Source organism: Uloborus diversus, chromosome 5 (genome assembly GCF_026930045.1).
Source record: "Uloborus diversus isolate 005 chromosome 5, Udiv.v.3.1, whole genome shotgun sequence".
Classification (NCBI taxonomy): domain Eukaryota; kingdom Metazoa; phylum Arthropoda; class Arachnida; order Araneae; family Uloboridae; genus Uloborus; species Uloborus diversus.
This window is the reverse complement of record NC_072735.1, coordinates 24623657-24642288: the sequence shown is the minus strand read 5'-3', so window position 1 is coordinate 24642288 and position 18632 is coordinate 24623657. Positions and strand designations below refer to the sequence as shown.

The 18632-nt window shown below is 36.2% G+C and overlaps 1 protein-coding gene across 1 annotated transcript in view; it reads right to left on the bottom strand.

Annotated features, from left to right (window-relative positions):
* LOC129222509 (uncharacterized) overlaps positions 1 to 17706 on the bottom strand; it is a 63321-nt gene extending 45615 nt beyond the window's left edge. The window contains exons 1-5 of the mRNA XM_054857021.1: positions 17690 to 17706; positions 16954 to 17022; positions 3029 to 3156; positions 1615 to 1693; positions 866 to 1038 (exon numbers count right to left, since the gene is read on the bottom strand). Coding sequence (XP_054712996.1) covers positions 866 to 1038; positions 1615 to 1693; positions 3029 to 3156; positions 16954 to 17022; positions 17690 to 17706 — 466 coding nt within the window. The remainder of the gene's footprint in view (positions 1 to 865; positions 1039 to 1614; positions 1694 to 3028; positions 3157 to 16953; positions 17023 to 17689) is intronic.
* Positions 17707 to 18632: the final 926 nt, after the last annotated feature.

The following is an 18632-nucleotide window of genomic DNA, read 5'->3' as shown; positions in this document are numbered from 1 at the left end:
CAGATTTCATAAAGGTCAACGGCTTCATCGATTTGGTCCGACTCCGTCAGACCAAAGGGAGATTAAAAACAACAACAACAACAAATAAATGCCCGGGCATTTAACATCACTAATTGCAATCGATATATTTTTTTCCTTCTTAACAGAGATAGACGTTCAACATTTGTTGTTAAGAAACTGGACTCGGTTTCATTAACATCAGTAGCTTTACTCGTTCCTAATACCAAAAATTATCCAAACTAGTCAAATCATCATTGAACCACTAATTTGGAAAAGGTTGTGATTTTTGTAATTATTAAATCAATCTTTTGGACAGTAACTTGCTGGAGTTTTTTATTAAATGAATTTTGAATCTTTTGAACAAAATGTTCTCTTTTTTTTTTTTTTTTTCAGTTTCACATGCATTTATACAAATGTGAGTACAAGTATACACACATATTAAATGGACAATTTTAAACTAAACCACTACCTCTAACTGATATTATTGATATAATTCAGTCCTGCATATATAAAGTAAGTTTTAGTTAGAAAAGTAGTAAATAATACTTGATAAAAAGAGAGAGTCATTAAAATCACATACAGCTTCCTGCATTTATTAAAGTTAATGGTTTCATGAGGGAAATTGAACATAAAAAAATATTTTCAGAAAAAACGCATTAGAATGTAAATATTATAATTTTCTAAGTACAATATTTTATGCTAGAAAATTTTCAATGTTTTAATTTTTCCAGATGGAAATAAAAGCCCCCCCCCCCCCCCCCAAAAAAAAAAGGTGGAATTTCCCCACCATTTGCATTTTTTCCCCCTCCCGACCATTCCCATCCCATCGCCAGCATTGACACATTTGTTTCTTTTTTCTAAATACCTAGTTCTTCAGCTGAGAGAGACAATGAAGGATGAGGAGGTGATTCTATTGAGCTTCTGGGTGTTGGCACAAAGAAATTTTCATAGCTAAAATCAGGTGTACTTGATGTAGATAGATCACCAAAAGTTGGGTAGAATTCATATCTTGGCTCTTCTATTGTAAATTTTCCTCCACTGAAAAATTTAAAAAGATAAATTCCATTTTCTTGAAAATACAAAGCAAGATAAGATGAAGTAAGAGTAAATAAATCTCATTTATAAATTAATTTTTAAAAAATCATAATAATAAGTATTCTTTAAAATGTATATAAAGTAAGAATAGAGTAAGAATTGTTTACGTTATCTCATTTGCATCTTAAATCATTGAAAGTAATTCTAATGTTATGAATCACAGTGATGTTATGGATCACAGTTTCATTTTCCAATAAAATTGGAGATAAATTTTGCCATTTTGAGCCCTCCTTGTTCTACTCCTGAAATCAAATTTATTCACTTTTCTCATTAATTCCACTTGTTGTTTTTAAGTCAATCTAAGTATACCTTTGAGGTTTTAATTTTGAACATAAATGTTTAGTTATCAATGCAGCAACTCTGCTTCAGATAATATTTTCCAAGATTTAAAAATTTGAATGAATGTTAATTATTTTCTCTTAAAAATCAAGAATAAATAATGATTTATTTTAAAAGTATAATACTATAACACATTTATTTTGAATCTAGATACAAAAAGTACTTTAAACAAAACCTTACCTGACTGGTATATTAATATTAACTTCAGAAAAAGATGTTCTAAAAGTGCCTAATCTATGAGCGAGAAGCTTCACTTCCTCTGAAATGTACAAAGTAAACGCTAAGTTGGCTTGTCATTAAAAAATAAGCAATTCAATTTTTCTTTCGAAACCTATCCAATATAGAGCATAGGCCTATTATGAGGAATAAAATATTCAAAAAATTTGAAGTCGAAATTCTACTTCTTATAACTTTGGTCTTGACAGTAGAACAATACCAACATTTAAAAGGTCTAAAAATTAATCCCTTAAAAAATTCATGACAATAAACATAGCCTTTAACAAAAGCTACAATCGCAAGCAAAAAACTTTTAAACACACTCACACTAACACCAGGGGTAAAATAGTAAATTTTCCAAAACTGGAACACAAACAAGAAATATGCAAGTTCTGACAGGAATCAGGGCCACCGAGAGCCAATGCGAGCCCCTTGCTAGTTGATACCAAAACAGTAAAATTTTACTTTGCCTCTATGTTCACGCTTAGTTGGAGATCCCCCCCCCCCTTTTTTTCTTTCTTTTTGCGTCTGTATCGCCTCCCCAGAACTCTGGTCTTTGCTCCTAGTTTCCGACTAGGAAGATATGGCCTTTAGTCGGGCCTGACAAGATAGCAACCAAGCAGTAGGTTTTCATCCAATACTAGTACGTTAGTATATAAACATGCAAAAACAGTCCCCATACAGAAGAGCATTAAAGTTGCATTACTGAATCCTCAAGTGAAGAAAATGATTTGGGTTTCAGACTCAGGAGCTCAGGGTAATACATTTCTCAACTTTAGCAGAATGAATGGATTTCAGGTTGCGTGTATAAGAACACAATGTTTTAAGCATAGGATATGTGCCCAAAAAATTGTCTTAAAGTTGAAGAAGGATTTTCTTTTTTCACAGAAGAACAATTTTAAACTTCGATTTTTATTGGACCCTTTTGTTAACAAGTGATACACGAAGAAGTAAAAATACAAACAATTCTTAGTGTTAAAATGGTTTTTCTGAAAGAATATTAAACTGGCACGTATTTCATATGAAAGGAAAATTATTTCACCCAAAAAATCAGAGTCGGAACGGCATTCCAGCACCAAGACACCTAAACACTGATTTTGTCACAGTGTTTTACTGTATTTGGATGTAAAACTGCATTCATCATTGTATTCACGGTACATTATGATATTCGCTTAATTGCTATGGATATTTTAGCAATTCAACAAAAAACTTGATGTGTTTTCACAAAAACTAAATCATCATTTAAAGGTTTCTTGAAGTTAAGGCAGATTTATAACTTGTAACAACAGCAGTTGACAGATGTGACAGACAGTTCGAAAAGAAGAAGAGTTTTGAACATTTCTGAGAAAAGATTTAAATTACTACTTTGAAAGCTTACCAAACACAATGTTGCTTTGAACGCGGTTGACATAAGCAAGTCCATACATTAACTGGGATGAGAGATATAGAGAAAATCGTTCCCTTCTTTGACCAGAGACAGTAGTTATTACACCAATAATGTCATTGCTGAAATAAATAGAAATGCAAATTAAAAAAATTTGCAAGTGAAAAAAGTGTACATATCATCAAGTAATTTAAGTAATTTAAAGTTTTTAACAGACTTCAAAAAGGAGGTGGTTATCAGTTCATACCGTATGTATGTTTTTTTTTGTTTGTCCACTCATAGCGTCTCACCTAGTGAACCGATTTTGATGATTCTTTTTTTAATGGATAGAGGATGGCTCAACTTAGGTCCCATTACTTTGTTTGACCATATTTGTTTTTTAGAAAAAAGTTATGGGCAAAAAACAGTAAATTTCCCTATTAAATGATTAAAATGGTATTGTAGCAAAGTTCGCACTTTTCATGCGTGGATAACAGTGGCTCAGTGGTAGAATTCTCGTCTCCCACACGAGCGACCGGGTTCAAATCCCGACTAGGACAAAGTGAATATTACTAAAATTTCGTTTCTACTGTTTCCCGTATTTTCTCGAATGTTCTATTAATTTCTGTATCTTTTCAAGTCTGGAAAGTTCCAGCACTTTTTCAAGTTGTATATAAGGACATGTAACGTTCATTCGTGGTTCTGAATAAAGATCTCGAGTTGAGACTAACGAGTATTCGCTTCATTTGGCTTTCACATTGTCTTCGCTATCTTCATCTACGCGACAATATGAGACTCATTGTTATAAAAGTTTGGTGCCATATAACTGTAACATTAATAGTAATTGTAATGATAATTTTGAATAAAGGCTTTTCTAAAGCAATACAGTGATATAGAGCCGCACTTCTTACTAGGTAACTTCTTACTTTTACTGAAATATCTACATTAACACTAAAAAGAATAAAATAAAAAAATTTTGAAAAAAAAATTTAACCGACTTCAAAATTGCTCTAAAAAAGTAAAAAATAATTTTATTCTTTAAACACCATCGATAATACTTTTAAACATAATTTTTGAAGTTGGCGCAAAAACAAAAAACAAAATCCATTGTAACCATGATTCGTTCATATTTTTATCAAAAAATCATCCAAAGTTAGGAACGAAACATTTATATCGTTACTCAAATATGCTGTCATCAATGCGTAATGCATGTGGTAGTGAAGAAACTGGACGTGGTCAAATTTATACTTGTAGTTGAGTTATGGCTGTGAATGATTTTATCGATCATTTTGCGCCAACTTCAAAAATTATGTTTAAAAGTATTATCGATGGTGTTTAAAGAATAAAATTATTTTTCACTTTTTAGAGCAATTTTGAAGTCGGTACAATTTTTTTTTTCAAAATTTTTTTAAGTAATTTATATGGAATTCAGAAAAGTTCATTAACTGTAAAACTTGTTTAAGACATAGCAACATTTTTATCATATTATTTTTACAATTTTTATTCCTTTCTGTTTTTTACCTTTTCATAGGGACAAAGCAGTTAGTAGGAGATGTTAAAATAGACAAGTGGTGCCCAACTTAAGGCCTATAGACCCACATGTGGGCAGTGAAACTAGCCCGTATGGCTCGTTTAGGGTGGGATTTAAGCTTAAAGAAGCCCTAAGTTATTATACACCTAATCCACTCTCCTAACCTTCAAAAAGCCAAAATTAAAAACTCTAAGATAATCTTTCCGTACATCACAATCTTTCTATATTTCACAAAAATCCTTTAAAATTCCAGCACATCACTTGCTGTTCAAATTCTTATAAGAATTCTCCTCATAGCAATTTTGTTAATTCGTTATTATACCACTTTAAAATATGTTCTGAAATATAACCACACATGGATGATTAAAAATAATAAAGCTGTCTTAGGTTACCTTGAAGATAATAACACTTATTGCTCTAGCTTAAATTGAAAGACCTTTTCACAAGTATTTCTACCTTTAGTCTTAAAGCAGTTCTTATGCCCTACTAGCATTCCCGTACCCGGCATTGCTCGTGTAATGGAATTAGTAGGGAATAACAGTGCTTGGTGCATCTAGTTACGAAGATGTCCTATAATAATTACCTATTACTTATATTTTTTTTTCTAATTTTTGCAGGGTACCGGGGCCCCTGGACTCCTTACATATATGTCCTTGTCCTTAACGGATCCTTAACTGTCATTAACGATCCTTTTAAAGCATTGATTTTCTTTACCCGAGCAATGCCGGGTACGGGAATGCTAGTAATACTAGCACCCCCGTACCCGGCATTGCTCGGGTGTGATAACATATATATACTATATACTCCTGTGATAACATATATAAGTATATATATGTTATCACAGGACATTGATTTTTATCATTTACTTTTACGATGCTTACGATGCAAAACAAAACTTAAATGCTTTATGTATTTTATCTGTGATGATGTTCTTAAAAACTTCGTTTCCAGTTTTGAAAAAGTGAAAGCAAAAGCCTGAAACATTATTATTTGACTTGAGAAAAGCCTCTAAGAATCACGTAAGAAACAAAAGCAATATCAAATTTAAAATTTGCTATAGACCAAAAGTGGAGATGAAGTACTGAATAATGATGTGAATGCAGGAAAGCATTTGAAAATAAGGGATTTAAATTTATTTCTCCTGAACTAATTGATATTTCGAAAAATCCTATTTTAGTGGACACTTTCGTAATTATGTGGACATGAATGCCAAATTTCAAGTCTGAGGTATTAGCGGTATTGGCTGTCATTAATATATAATGTTACAAATCCTGTAAAAAGTAATAATTGTAGTAACGTAACCTGTAAATAGTTTCCCGTAATGAATATACAACCCCTTTTCATTCCGCTAAAGTATACGACCCCCTATTTCCTTTTCTTTTCATTGATAAAATTTGATAACGGTCAACGCATTTCGAGAAGCGTGTGGAATATTTGAGATTTCTTTCGATGTTTATAAAGGCGTCCCACGTGATAAACAAGGGAGTTTCGATTGAGGATTTCGAACTGAGAGTGTGTATTTGCTCTGTTTATAGCGAGGCATTTCGCTGTGTTGTTTTCGTATTTGGAAGTAAATACGAGTGTAACCGTTGAGTTTACGGTGTTGAGTGATATTGGTTTAATTGCTGATGATTAATTTAGCAGTTGTTGACGCTCTTTCCTGTACATAGTGTAAATAAATTTCCTGTATTTTTAATCAAGAACTGTGTCATCCTTTCGAGAAAGTTGGAAGCCGCACCGAATCCGTTACAATTTGGCACCCAACGTGGGGCTTCTTCTGGACTTTCTTGGAGTAAGTGTGACTTTGGACATTTTTTTTCATAAAGACAGTTAGAATTTAAAGACTTTGTTTTTATAGTGATTACTCGCGCAATGGATGACCAATTAAAACAACTTCTGGAAGCAATTAATGCTGTGAAAAGTGACTTGACCGAAAGTTTGGCGGCTAATCAAGAACAATTAAAAAATGATATGGCGACTAATCAGGACCAATTAAAAAATGAATTGACTGCAAATCAAGAACAATTGAAAAATGAATTGGCGACTAACCAAGAACAGTTAAATAGTGATTTAACTGCTAAAATTACTACAAGTCAAGATGAAATAAAAAGTGACCTAACGTCGATGAAAACCATGATGGAGAATCAACTAACCGCCATGGGAGATAAAGTTGATGCTCTGGAAGAAAAATTTGATACTGTGGAAGAGCGTATCGCCAATGTGGAAAATAAGTTGGAAGAAGAAGACAAGAAATTTACGTCATTTAAGGAAGAAATAATTAAAGACATGGAACGGAGGTTGGCGACCGTGGAAAGCAGTTCTGTACAGTTTGGCGCTCCCACATCTGTTGCTCGACCGTCCATTAAACTGGCCACATTTGATGGGAAAAGTTCGTGGCAGGTATACAAGACCCAATTCATGATAGTGGCGGAAGCGAACGGATGGGACTCTGCTACCAAGGCCTGCCATCTTGCAGCATCCCTGAGAGGTGACGCAGCGGACATTCTTCAGACCCTTCCGGACAGCCAGCGCCTGGATTTCGCCTCCCTCACATCTGCGTTGGAGCTTCGCTTCGGTGAGAAGTGCCAGAAAGATTTCAGCCGACTCCAGTTGAAGTCCCGTTTCCAGAAAACCAGGGAAACCCTGCAAGAGCTGGCGGCGGACGTCGAGAGACTGTCTCATCTTGCTTTTTGCGACTGTCCTACGGATGTTCGAGACAACCTGGCACTCAACTACTACATAGACGGGGTTCGAGATCCGGAAATCCAGAAAGCGCTACGGATGGCGGATGTCAAAGACCTGAATTCTGCTGTTGTGTATGCGATGAGATACGAGGCCGCCCAAGAAGCAACCCGTGTGGATCGCCATCTAATCCGGACTCAGGAAGCTGATGAGTCTGATTCCAGGTCGTCCCACCTCGCTGAACTTCAGAGACAACTCGGTGACTTGGCAAAACATCTGAGCAGCATAACAGCCCAAAAGAAACATGAGCAGAAGTGCTGGAAATGCGGTAGTGAAGGACACCTGCGAAGGAGTTGTCCGACTCGCCAAACTACGCGAGTGAAGGAAATCACCACCACCAGAGCTCTGCAGATTTCCTCTTCTAGTAGATTTCCTAACCTAAGCAATAGCCTAAAGGGAGTGCTGGTGGAATCTACGCTTGTGGACCTTTCTAAGGATGTAATTCCTGTAAGAGTCGCCAACGTGAGTGAAAGGCCAAGGAATATCCGAAAAGGTGAAGTGTTGGCAACTTGTACTCCAGTAAACTGCATCATTAGAAGAATCAATTCCCCCGAGACTGTGTCTTTAGAGTCCTTCACATCGAAGATAATTGGGAGTGCGGCATTAATGAAAGATCAAAGAACTGCTGCGGAACAATTGGTGGATGACTTCAAGCATCTGTTTTCATCAGCATCAGAGGATGTTGGCCGTACGAATTTTACGCAGCATAGGATTTACACTGGAGAACACCCCCCTATTAAACAACATCCAAGACGACTACCGTTCGCTAAGAAGGAAGAGGTTGAAACCCTCCTGAAGGAGATGAAGGAGAATATGATGTAATCGAACCCTCATCCAGTCCTTGGGCCTCTCCCATCGTCTTGGTCCGAAAGAAAGATGGCTCCACCAGATTTTGTGTCGATTACCGACGGCTGAATGAAATCACCAAGAAAGACAGCTACCCTCTTCCACGGATAGACGACACCTTGGACACTCTTTCCGGACACAAGTGGCCTGGCCTTTTCGACCCTGGACTTGAAGAGCGGCTACTGGCAGGTTGAAATACACCCTGATGACCGAGAGAAGACAGCGTTTACAACTGGACAAGGCTTATGGCAGTTTAAAGTGATGCCCTTCGGCCTCTGCAATGCACCAGCTACGTTCGAGTGTCTTATGGAGACAGTGTTAAGAGGACTTTCCTACGAATCCTGTCTGGTCTATTTAGACGATATCATCATCGTGGGACGCAGTTTCGAAGAACATCTGGCAAATCTTAGGAAGGTGCTGCAAAAGCTTAAGGAAGCCAATCTGATGTTAAGACCGTCCAAATGTAATTTGTTCCGCCGGGAAGTGAACTACCTTGGTCACATCATCTCTTCTGAGGGTGTACAAACCGATCCGGAAAAGGTATCCGCGGTCAAGAGTTGGAGTCGTCCCGAAAACATCCATCAGCTGCGAAGTTTCCTGGGGCTCTGCACGTACTACAGGAAGTTTGTGAAGGGTTTTTCCAACATTGCACGACCTTTGCATAAGCTGACGGAGAGCAAGCAAAAGTTTGAATGGTCCAAAGAATGCGAAGATGCATTTCTACGACTGAAGGAGGCTTTAACATCAACGCCTATTCTCTCATATCCTCAGCCTGGAAAATCCTTCATCCTAGACACTGATGCGAGCCACGAGGGCATCGGAGCTGTTTTATCCCAAGAAATTGACGGCAATGAACACGTCATCGCTTACTGGAGCAAATGCTTATCAAAGTCGGAGTGAAATTACTGCGTCACCAGAAAGGAGTTACTGGCCATAGTGAAAGCTGTAGAGCACTTCCATCATTACCTCTACGGCCGAAAGTTTATGCTTCGGACAGATCATGCATCGTTAACTTGGCTTTTGAACTTCAGGAATCCAGAAGGCCAGATAGCCAGGTGGATACAGCGGCTCCAGGAATATGACATGGAGATCAAGCACCGAAAAGGGTTGTCTCACGGTAATGCAGACGCTTTATCAAGGAGACCCTGTCCTGAGAACTGCAATTATTGTTCCCGAATCGAGAAACAGTATGGAACGACTAGCCCTACCGCCTATCAGGTGACAGTGACTCCAACATCTTCAGAACCTGATCCATGGAGTGACGACCAAGTTCGAAAAGATCAACTTGAAGACCCCGACATAAAACCAATTTTAGAGTGCATGGAAAGTGACAGCCCTAGCTGGCAGGACGTTTCCATCTTCAGTCCTGCAACAAAAAGATACTGGGCTTTATGGAACTCACTCCATTTACGGAACAGCGTGCTACACCGGAAACGGGAATCTGACGACGGCAAAACATCTAAGTGGCAGTTACTACTTCCCCGATCAAGGATTTCAGATGTTCTGAAAGAAATACATAGTAGTGCGACTGGAGGACATTTTGGTGTCTTGAAAACCCTCAATAAAGTTCGGGAGCGCTTCTTCTGGAGCAAGGCGAAGGATGACGTGGAGAAGTGGTGCCATTCTTGTGACGCCTGTGCTGCTCGTAAAGGACCGAAGAAGAGAAGCAGAGGGAAGCTACATCTGTACAACGTTGGAACTCCTTTTGAACGAATTGGGATCGACATCCTGGGTCCTCTACCAAGAACTGCTGATGGGAACAAATACATTCTTGTTTCCATCGACTACTTCACCAAATGGCCGGAAGCATATCCCATTCCAGATCAAGAAGCTACCACCGTAGCAGAGACTCTAGTCGAACATTGGATCTCGAGATACGGAACACCTTTGCAGATTCATTCCGATCAAGGGAGGAATTTCATCTCTGCTGTGTTTAAGGGCCTATGTCAAATTTTCGGAATTGAGAAAACTAGGACAACACCACTACACCCACAATCGGACGGCATGGTGGAGAGATTTAACCGCACAATCCTGAATAATCTCTCACTTATGGTATCCAGAAATCAACAGGATTGGGACAAGAAGCTACCTTTGTTCCTGCTGGCCTACCGCAGTGCTGTCCACGAGACTACCGGATATGCCCCATCTCAGATGCTCTTTGGAGGAGAGCTTCGGCTACCTTGTGATCTCATCTTCGGTCGTCCTCCGGATGCGCCTGCATCGCCTGAGGAGTACATCCAGGATCTCCAGGCCCGGTTGGAAGACGTTCATAACTTCGCACGAGAGCGAATCAACATCGCGGCGGAGAAGAAGAAGACCCGATACCACACAAGGTCTACTGGACATGAATTCAAGGAAGGCGACAAGGTTTGGTTATGGAATCCCAACCGACGGAAAGGTCTTTCACCCAAATTGCAGTCGCATTGGGATGGACCCTACAAAGTCCTTAACCGACTGAATGACGTCGTAGTGAGGATCCAAAAATCACCTAATGCAAAACCTAGGGTTGTACATTATGATCGGTTAGCCCCATACTATGGCCATAGTTCATGAGTATTACGTAAACACCCATGGTTGATAACATAAAAGTTGTAGATATTTTTTTTGCTTTTAATGTTTAGTAATATTTCTTGTCATTATTGTGTTTCCTATGCATTATTGGTTATTATTTAATGTGTGTATTTGTGAACATGTGATAGAAGTTTGGCACCCTTTCTGGGGATTGTACTGCCCGGGACGTGCAGTCCTTAGGAAGGGGGCAATGTTACAAATCCTGTAAAAAGTAATAATTGTAGTAACGTAACCTATAAATAGTTTCCCGTAATGAATATACAACCCCTTTTCATTCCGCTAAAGTATACGACCCCCTATTTCCTTTTCTTTTCATTGATAAAATTTGATAACGGTCAACGCATTTCGAGAAGCGTGTGGAATATTTGAGAGATTTCTTTCGATGTTTATAAAGGCGTCCCACGTGATAAACAAGGGAGTTTCGATTGAGGATTTCGAACTGAGAGTGTGTATTTGCTCTGTTTATAGCGAGGCATTTCGCTGTGTTGTTTTCGTATTTGGAAATAAATACGAGTGTAACCGTTGAGTTTACGGTGTTGAGTGATATTGGTTTAATTGCTGATGATTAATTTAGCAGTTGTTGACGCTCTTTCCTGTACATAGTGTAAATAAATTTCCTGTATTTTTAATCAAGAACTGTGTCATCCTTTCGAGAAAGTTGGAAGCCGCACCGAATCCGTTACAATATGTATAATTTATATATATAGCTTGTTATCTCAGCACATTGATTTATATGCATAGATTGTAACAACTTTAACACAGTTCTTGAAATTGATAACTTTTTGATCTGATCTAATCTTTTACTTTTCAACAATTTACACTTGCAACAGAGAACAACAAATTAATGGTGCTTTTCAGGCCGCTGAAAATTATCACTGACTTTCGCTTTAGCATAATGAAGTATATTTTTGTTCAGTTCGATCAAAAAAATAAAAGAAATTTAGTGCTTACATTAGCAAAACCAGGAAAAAAAGCACTAATACAGCATGACAGGAGCGTTTCCACTATTTTTTGAGTCAAAATCCAAAATAAAGAAAATTTCGAAATCTGGAAGTGTCGCTGTTCTGATCCTTCCAGATTTGGTGCCCCAGACTGTATTATTTCCCCCCCTAATAATGCAATAATTAATCATTACAAATTTTTGTCTCAACATTGGACAGCAAGTAAAATTCTCTTTTATCTTACTGATTTGCTGATGGATGTAGGGGAACATGAGGAAAAGTGAATTGCTGAAATATTTACTCTGCTTTTAGGTCCACCTATCTGATAATATTTTAATTATGTGGAACCATATGTAGTCTATTTCAGTCTAGAAAAAAAATACCGCTGAAGATTAAAGCAATTGGTAATACAAGCAATTTTTAAAAATTGATACCTATATTGTACTATTTTGCTGTAAGTCAAAAATAATTTTGGTTACTATAAAATGATAAAGTTCTTGTTATTAACATTTTAAATATTAACTGTGTAGTGTCTTAATGCTATTAACCTTAACTGTGACTGTATGAGAATGTAAACTGGATCGAGATCTAACTGTAACTGAGAATGAATAGTGCTTTGACCGTGTTAAGATGTATGTAAGATGTATGGTAGACGATTTACTCTGGTCACTGATCATAAACCTCTTGTTGCCATATTTAGTTGCAAAAAAGGTCTTCCTGTATTGTCAGCAACAAGATTATTGCATTATGCATTATTTTTACAAGCGTACCAATTTGACATTATATATCGGAACACTGCTGAGCATGGTAATGCAGACTTCTTATCACGACTTCCTTTAAAATCAGAAGATTTAGATCTGAGAGATGAAATATCTATGTTTCAAATGTGCCAAATTGAGACTTTGCCAATTACTTCAAAGGATCTTGCTAGAGAATCCAAGCTTGATGAAGAGCTAAAGCCCATCTATCATGCCTTAAAATCAGGGAAACATGTAAGAGGGAAGGGAGATGACACTGCCCAGTTTGCTGTAGAAGATGAATGCATCTTACGTGGATCCAGGGTGTGCATTCCAAAATGCTACCAAAGAAGAGTACTTGAAGATCTCCACACAGGCCATCTGGGTATGGTGAAAATGAAGGGCATAGCCCGCTCATACATCTATTGGAAGAATATTGATAAGGATATTGAAGAGATGGTAAGAAGCTGCACAGAATGTGCAAAGCATAAAGCTGATCCCCCAAAAGTTAAAACACACTACTGGGAATATCCAAGTGCACCCTGGGAGAGAATTCATATAGATTTTGCTGGCCCAATTTTCGAACACATGTTATTTATCGTAGTGGACGCGTACTCCAAATGGCTTGAAGTATTTCCTATGAAGAAAATTACTTCTGCAAACACCAACGAATGCCTAAGAGAGTGTTTTTCGAGATATGGGTTACCCATTACCCTTGTCAGTGATAATGGACCGCAGCTTAAATCAAAAGAGTTTGAAAAATTCCTGAAATGCAATGGTATTGTACATAAAACTTGTGCTCCTTATAAGCCATCTAGTAATGGTCAGGCAGAGAGGTATGTATATACCGTTAAACAATCGCTAAGGGCGATGTCTGACTTCCCAGGTTCCCTTCGTCAAAAAATAAACACGTTTTTAATGCAATATCGCAAAGCTCCAAACATGACTACCCAACAAAGCCCATCATTCATGTTTATGAAGAGAGAGATAAGGACATTAATTGATCTGCTCATACCCGATGTTCGACACCAGATAGATCTAAGACGAAAAAAAGATATTTGTTTCAGAGATCGATTTTTCAATACCGGTGATCGAGTCGCTGTACGGAATTATCGCCAAGGAGATAGAAGGTGGAAATTCGGTACAGTCGTCAGTAGAGATGGTCACCTGCATTACACCATAGATGTTAACGGACAGTTATGGAAGAGACACATCGACCAGATACGCAACACTGCAGTATCCGAGTCCGAGACGTCACAGAGTACAGTCCCTAGATACAGGGTACAGGAATCGTCCACGGTTCAATCCGAGCCAAATAGGGAGTCCGTTTGCGAGGCTTCCCGAGATTCTGATGAACCCGCTAGCTCCAATGTTTGTCCAAACTCACCTGTGGTGTGCCCCGATCCAAAAAGTCCATCCAGAAAGACAATAATGCCTACAGCTGCTCCAGATCCCAAGCCCTTGCCAGCTGCTGAACTAACTCCAGTGCTTCGACGGTCAACTCGAATCAGAAAGCCTCCAAAGAGACTTGATCTGTAGTTATAAGGACTTTGGGGGGAGGGATGTAGTGTCTTAATGCTATTAACCTTAACTGTGACTGTATGAGAATGTAAACTGGATCGAGATCTAACTGTAACTGAGAATGAATAGTGCTTTGACCGTGTTAAGATGTATGTAATTTTGTGTGCTTGTGCCAGTAAAGTATGTGTTGTTCGTAAGCGGTTTCGATGTTCGTTACTTAAGTAAACCCACGCACCACCTTCCAACTAAGATGAATAAGGAAGGATACAACAAACTGAGACCTCCTAATATCCAATGCAGTATAAATTTAGTTATGATTAAGTTTATTTATATTTCATGGTGGCGACAGGAACTGTGAAAAAAAGTTCCCTGACTTTTCCCTGATTTCCCTGATTAAGTTCACCAAATTTCCCTGATTTACGTTACCAATGATAATGGTTTGCTTTCTTTGCTCTACTTGAAATCCATTGTATGTTTGTATAAAATGCAGTATTTTAAACGTTTTAAGTTGTTTAAAGTTGTTGAACGAAAGATATATTTTAAAAAGGTGCTACTTTTTTAACAAAATGGTTAAAAAAACATATCAAGTCAATTTTTTTGGGAAAAAAACCCCTACAAAACAGTACATTAAATTTTTCTACAATGGAAAGATTATAGAAAAATACTTTACTTCCAGAAACCACTTAGCATAAGAATTTTAGGAAACTATTAAAATTACTCTTAAAAACATGTGTATTTATGATAGAACTAAAAAGTAATTAAAATTATTTTGAACAAAGTTTTCAAACAGTATAATAATTTTTGCAAGAATAACAAGTAATAGTGAAAGAATAGAAGTAATGTAGTTATTCTTATACAACTAATTGACATATTTATTCAAAACAGATGAAACCATTTGACATCCATTTATAGGGAGCTTTTCTCTAATCTAGAACATAGGTTTTAATGAATGAATAAAGCGCATTTTAACAATAAAAAAAAATAAAGATATTTACTTAAGTACACAAGTTAACTCGATTTCAAATGATTTCAGTATGTAACGAAAAAAAAAAACTTAGATTGCTTTTGTAACAAACAATTTTGGAATGCAAGGAAAAAAAGAAAAAAAAACAATTAGTTAATTTTAAAATGTATAAAAGAAGAATACAACTTGTTATAAAATTCAAGAATCACTTAAGCCTGAAGAAAAGAAAACCTTTATAATCTGCGGTGACAGCAATAAGTATAACAGCAAAAAACAAAGTTTTTTTAATTGAAAGTTCAATTTTAGCAATTAAATCAAAAACGCGAAGAGGTAATAACTTTTAAGCTTTTATAGTATTAATACAAAAACCAAAGATTTCATCTTGAAATCGTGATTACAGTACGCTAATTACTTCGAGACAATAGAATAAAGGCAAAGGAGCTAAGGCATTAATGAAGGCTTCCTCTTTGCCTGTATGGTTGTTTATTTTACGTAGCATTGAAAGAGTAAAAGGAAATTTCAAGCTAGGTAAAATAAATAACCTAACAAACACAGAAGCAATCTTAGGAAGTTCATCCTGTGGTTAATAAGTAAGATTCAATACTTTGACGTTGAGGAAAAAAGATGCACAAATATGCGGCAGTGTATAATCGCACCTCATTAATTTTACTTTTTTTTAAAAACAGATAATTGGTGGAAAATACATAGGGAATTAAAGTACTTTTGTAAAACAAAAAAAAAAAATTCTTCATAAAATCAATTTTCCCTGATTTTTTGTTATTTTTTCAAAATTCCCTGATATTTCCCTGACTTTTCCCTGATTAATAAAGTTCCCTGACTTTTCCCTGATCTCCCTGATTTCCCTGATCTGTCGCCACCCTGATTTTAAATAAATTGTACAGTTAGTCAAGTAGGGGCAAAGCAGAGGTGCCCACAGAAGGGGATTATGGCGTAAGTTGCGCCAACAATTTTTTTTTTTTTTTTTTTTTGAGGGGGGGGGAGGATTTTTAGTTTTATTTATTTATTTGTTTAAATTTATTTATTTTGTTCTATTTTATTCTGTTTACATACTTTATTTCATTTATTTATTTATTTTGTGTGTGTGTATGTTTGTGTCATTGGCATAGCACAGAAATTTTCTGATAAACTAATAATAATAATTAAAAATAGAAAAAAAAATATTGAAAAAAAAATAAATAATTTTTAAAAAATAAAAAATAAAGCTAAAAATAAAAAATATATATATATAAAAGGGAAAGAGGGTTGAGAAAATGTTTGGGGAGGGAATCTGCGCCATTGAACTTGGGGGGAGAGGATGGGCACCCCTGGAGCTGAAATAGTTTGCTTCATTTACTCACTCAATCATTTAATAGAAATCACTTAGGTTTTCATTTATTAATTGATTCATTTACACTCCTTCATTTAATATTCACTTATTTATTTTTTCAGTCATTGACTTATTTTCTTATTCATTCATTCTTTTTCTCGCTCATGCTTTTTCTTCTTTATTATGGATTTATTCATTTAGTTATTTGTTTATTGTTTATTTTTTCATTTATTTATTTAACCTTTTATTTACTGGTTCTTTTGATCAAAAATGTGAAAAGTAAAAATTCCCACTTTTTTTGGAGACTCAAATTTACTACTAAAAATAAAAAATACTGTATCAAAGCAAGTTTTTTTTTATAAAATACCATGTTCTTTCTTTATGTATTGCAATTTTCAAAACAAAGTTTCGATTTGTTCATTTTGAAAAAACTCAATCATCTTAACCATTTCACTTTGCCCCACATTTCCCAAACTTGTTTTTAATTTCAAGGGAAAACTTCTCGAGGCGAAGGCTAAGCTTGTGTTTAACTTCTTTTTTAGCTCAGAATTTTCGAATACTGAACAATTTATTTTTTTGTATTTCTTTCCAAGTTTTGTTGCCAAATGCAGGAGGTACATGCTACAAAAATTCTTTGAAGACTGGAGATATAAACAACTCATGAACGAGCTGGTCATGGTAAGAAGCTCAAGGATTTAAAAAAAAACATTAAATTTAATAATTTAACAAAAAATGAGCAATCCAAAAATACTACACTTGCCTTGATCTGGGGATGTTCACTGTGCTCAGTTCTCTCCTGCTTAACCTTCTAGGAGATGTTGCAGCTAGCCTGAGAGAAAAATACAAAATTATTAAATATGTCACATTAGTATAGAGTTAATTAATAATTTAGCGAGAGTTGTTACCAAACGATGCCAAATTTTCCTTTCTTTTGAAGAATATCGTATGAGTAAAACATGATGACTGAATCTGAAATCAAAACAGAAAATAACACAGCATGCTGATTTTACAACACAGAAGTGAATTTAAAGACAAAAGCAATATTATTTGTACATTAGTTTTAACTGAAATGACTGCTCACCTTGTGCACTTATATTTGGCTACGCAAAACCAATGTTAAAAACCAAACCCAGTGGCACGACAGCCCATGAGAGGCAAAGCCTACTGTGCCCATTTCTGTCTTCCTGACCAAGGGCTTTGGGGTGCTAGGCAGATGCTTCAGTTGGGTGGTCAGCCGAATGCGAAACCCCCAGGGTTTAGTTCCCAAGCACACTTGATACTCATTTTATTGACACATTGAAGGGATGAATGGCTGAGCCGACCATGCCTGACCCGGGAATAGAACCCGGGCCTGATGTGTCGGAGCGCTAAGTGCTACCACTGAGCCACTCTGGGCTTCAGAATCAACGTTAAGTGCCACTAAATTGCTATTGGACCTACAGCCTTAAAGTGGGATCCAAACCACTATGATATGCAGAAAAGGTGTTCAGCTTTACCTATCAAAAACATGCATGCTCTTGATAGGATTTAAGCCTCAGTCTCAGGCATGGGAGCCTATTATATTACTGATTTGCCACATGGATATTCTTAAAGGTAATCATTTTTATTTCTTATATAAACAAAATACTAACTTTTTTTTCATGTGCAACGATTATTTTATCAGATATTTCAAGGAATTTCAGAAAATTATAGGTTTTTACTTATATGTGGTAGAAATTGGAAACATTCAATTCAAATATTAAACATGATGAAAAATTTGAAAAAAATTATTTTAATCTGTAAGATCAGCCAACAAATACTAGATCGAAATTTTTCCAAGCAAAACAAGAGTTTAATTCATTAAAACTACTTTGTAATGGATAGAAGTTCATTTCTAAATCGATTCCAAGACTGGAATATTTGAAAAGTAATCAAGTTAAATAAAAAATATTTTGTAATGTATTTATTATAATTTATATTAATTATTTTTTAATAATAATTGATTTCTTATTAATTATTATTATAAAAAAAAGCTTTTAAGAGGCATAGGTAAAAGTAGTACCCCCAACTTTCATAATAGGCGAACTATTTTTTGGATGCAATTTTGATTGAAATCTAAATAAGCACAGCATAACAATTTTGGAGAGGAACATGTTCAACTTCAGTAAGTTTCCTTCTTCCTTTCTTGCACAAGGTAGAAATTAAGAAATACTGTCGAGCTATTTAAAAATTCGGGAAAGTTATTTTACTTAGAAAACACAGATCAAAAATTTATAAACCGATATATATATTATTAAGAAGCAATTCTAATAAAATGAATTTCCAATGCCTAAGAAGTTCATTTCTGCATTTATTCTAGCACTAATATAGGTGACGAGGGGCAGTAGCGTGAGGGAGGGGGAGGGTACCCCCCCCCCCTCCTTCCTCGAAACGTTGGTTCAATACATACATACATATATA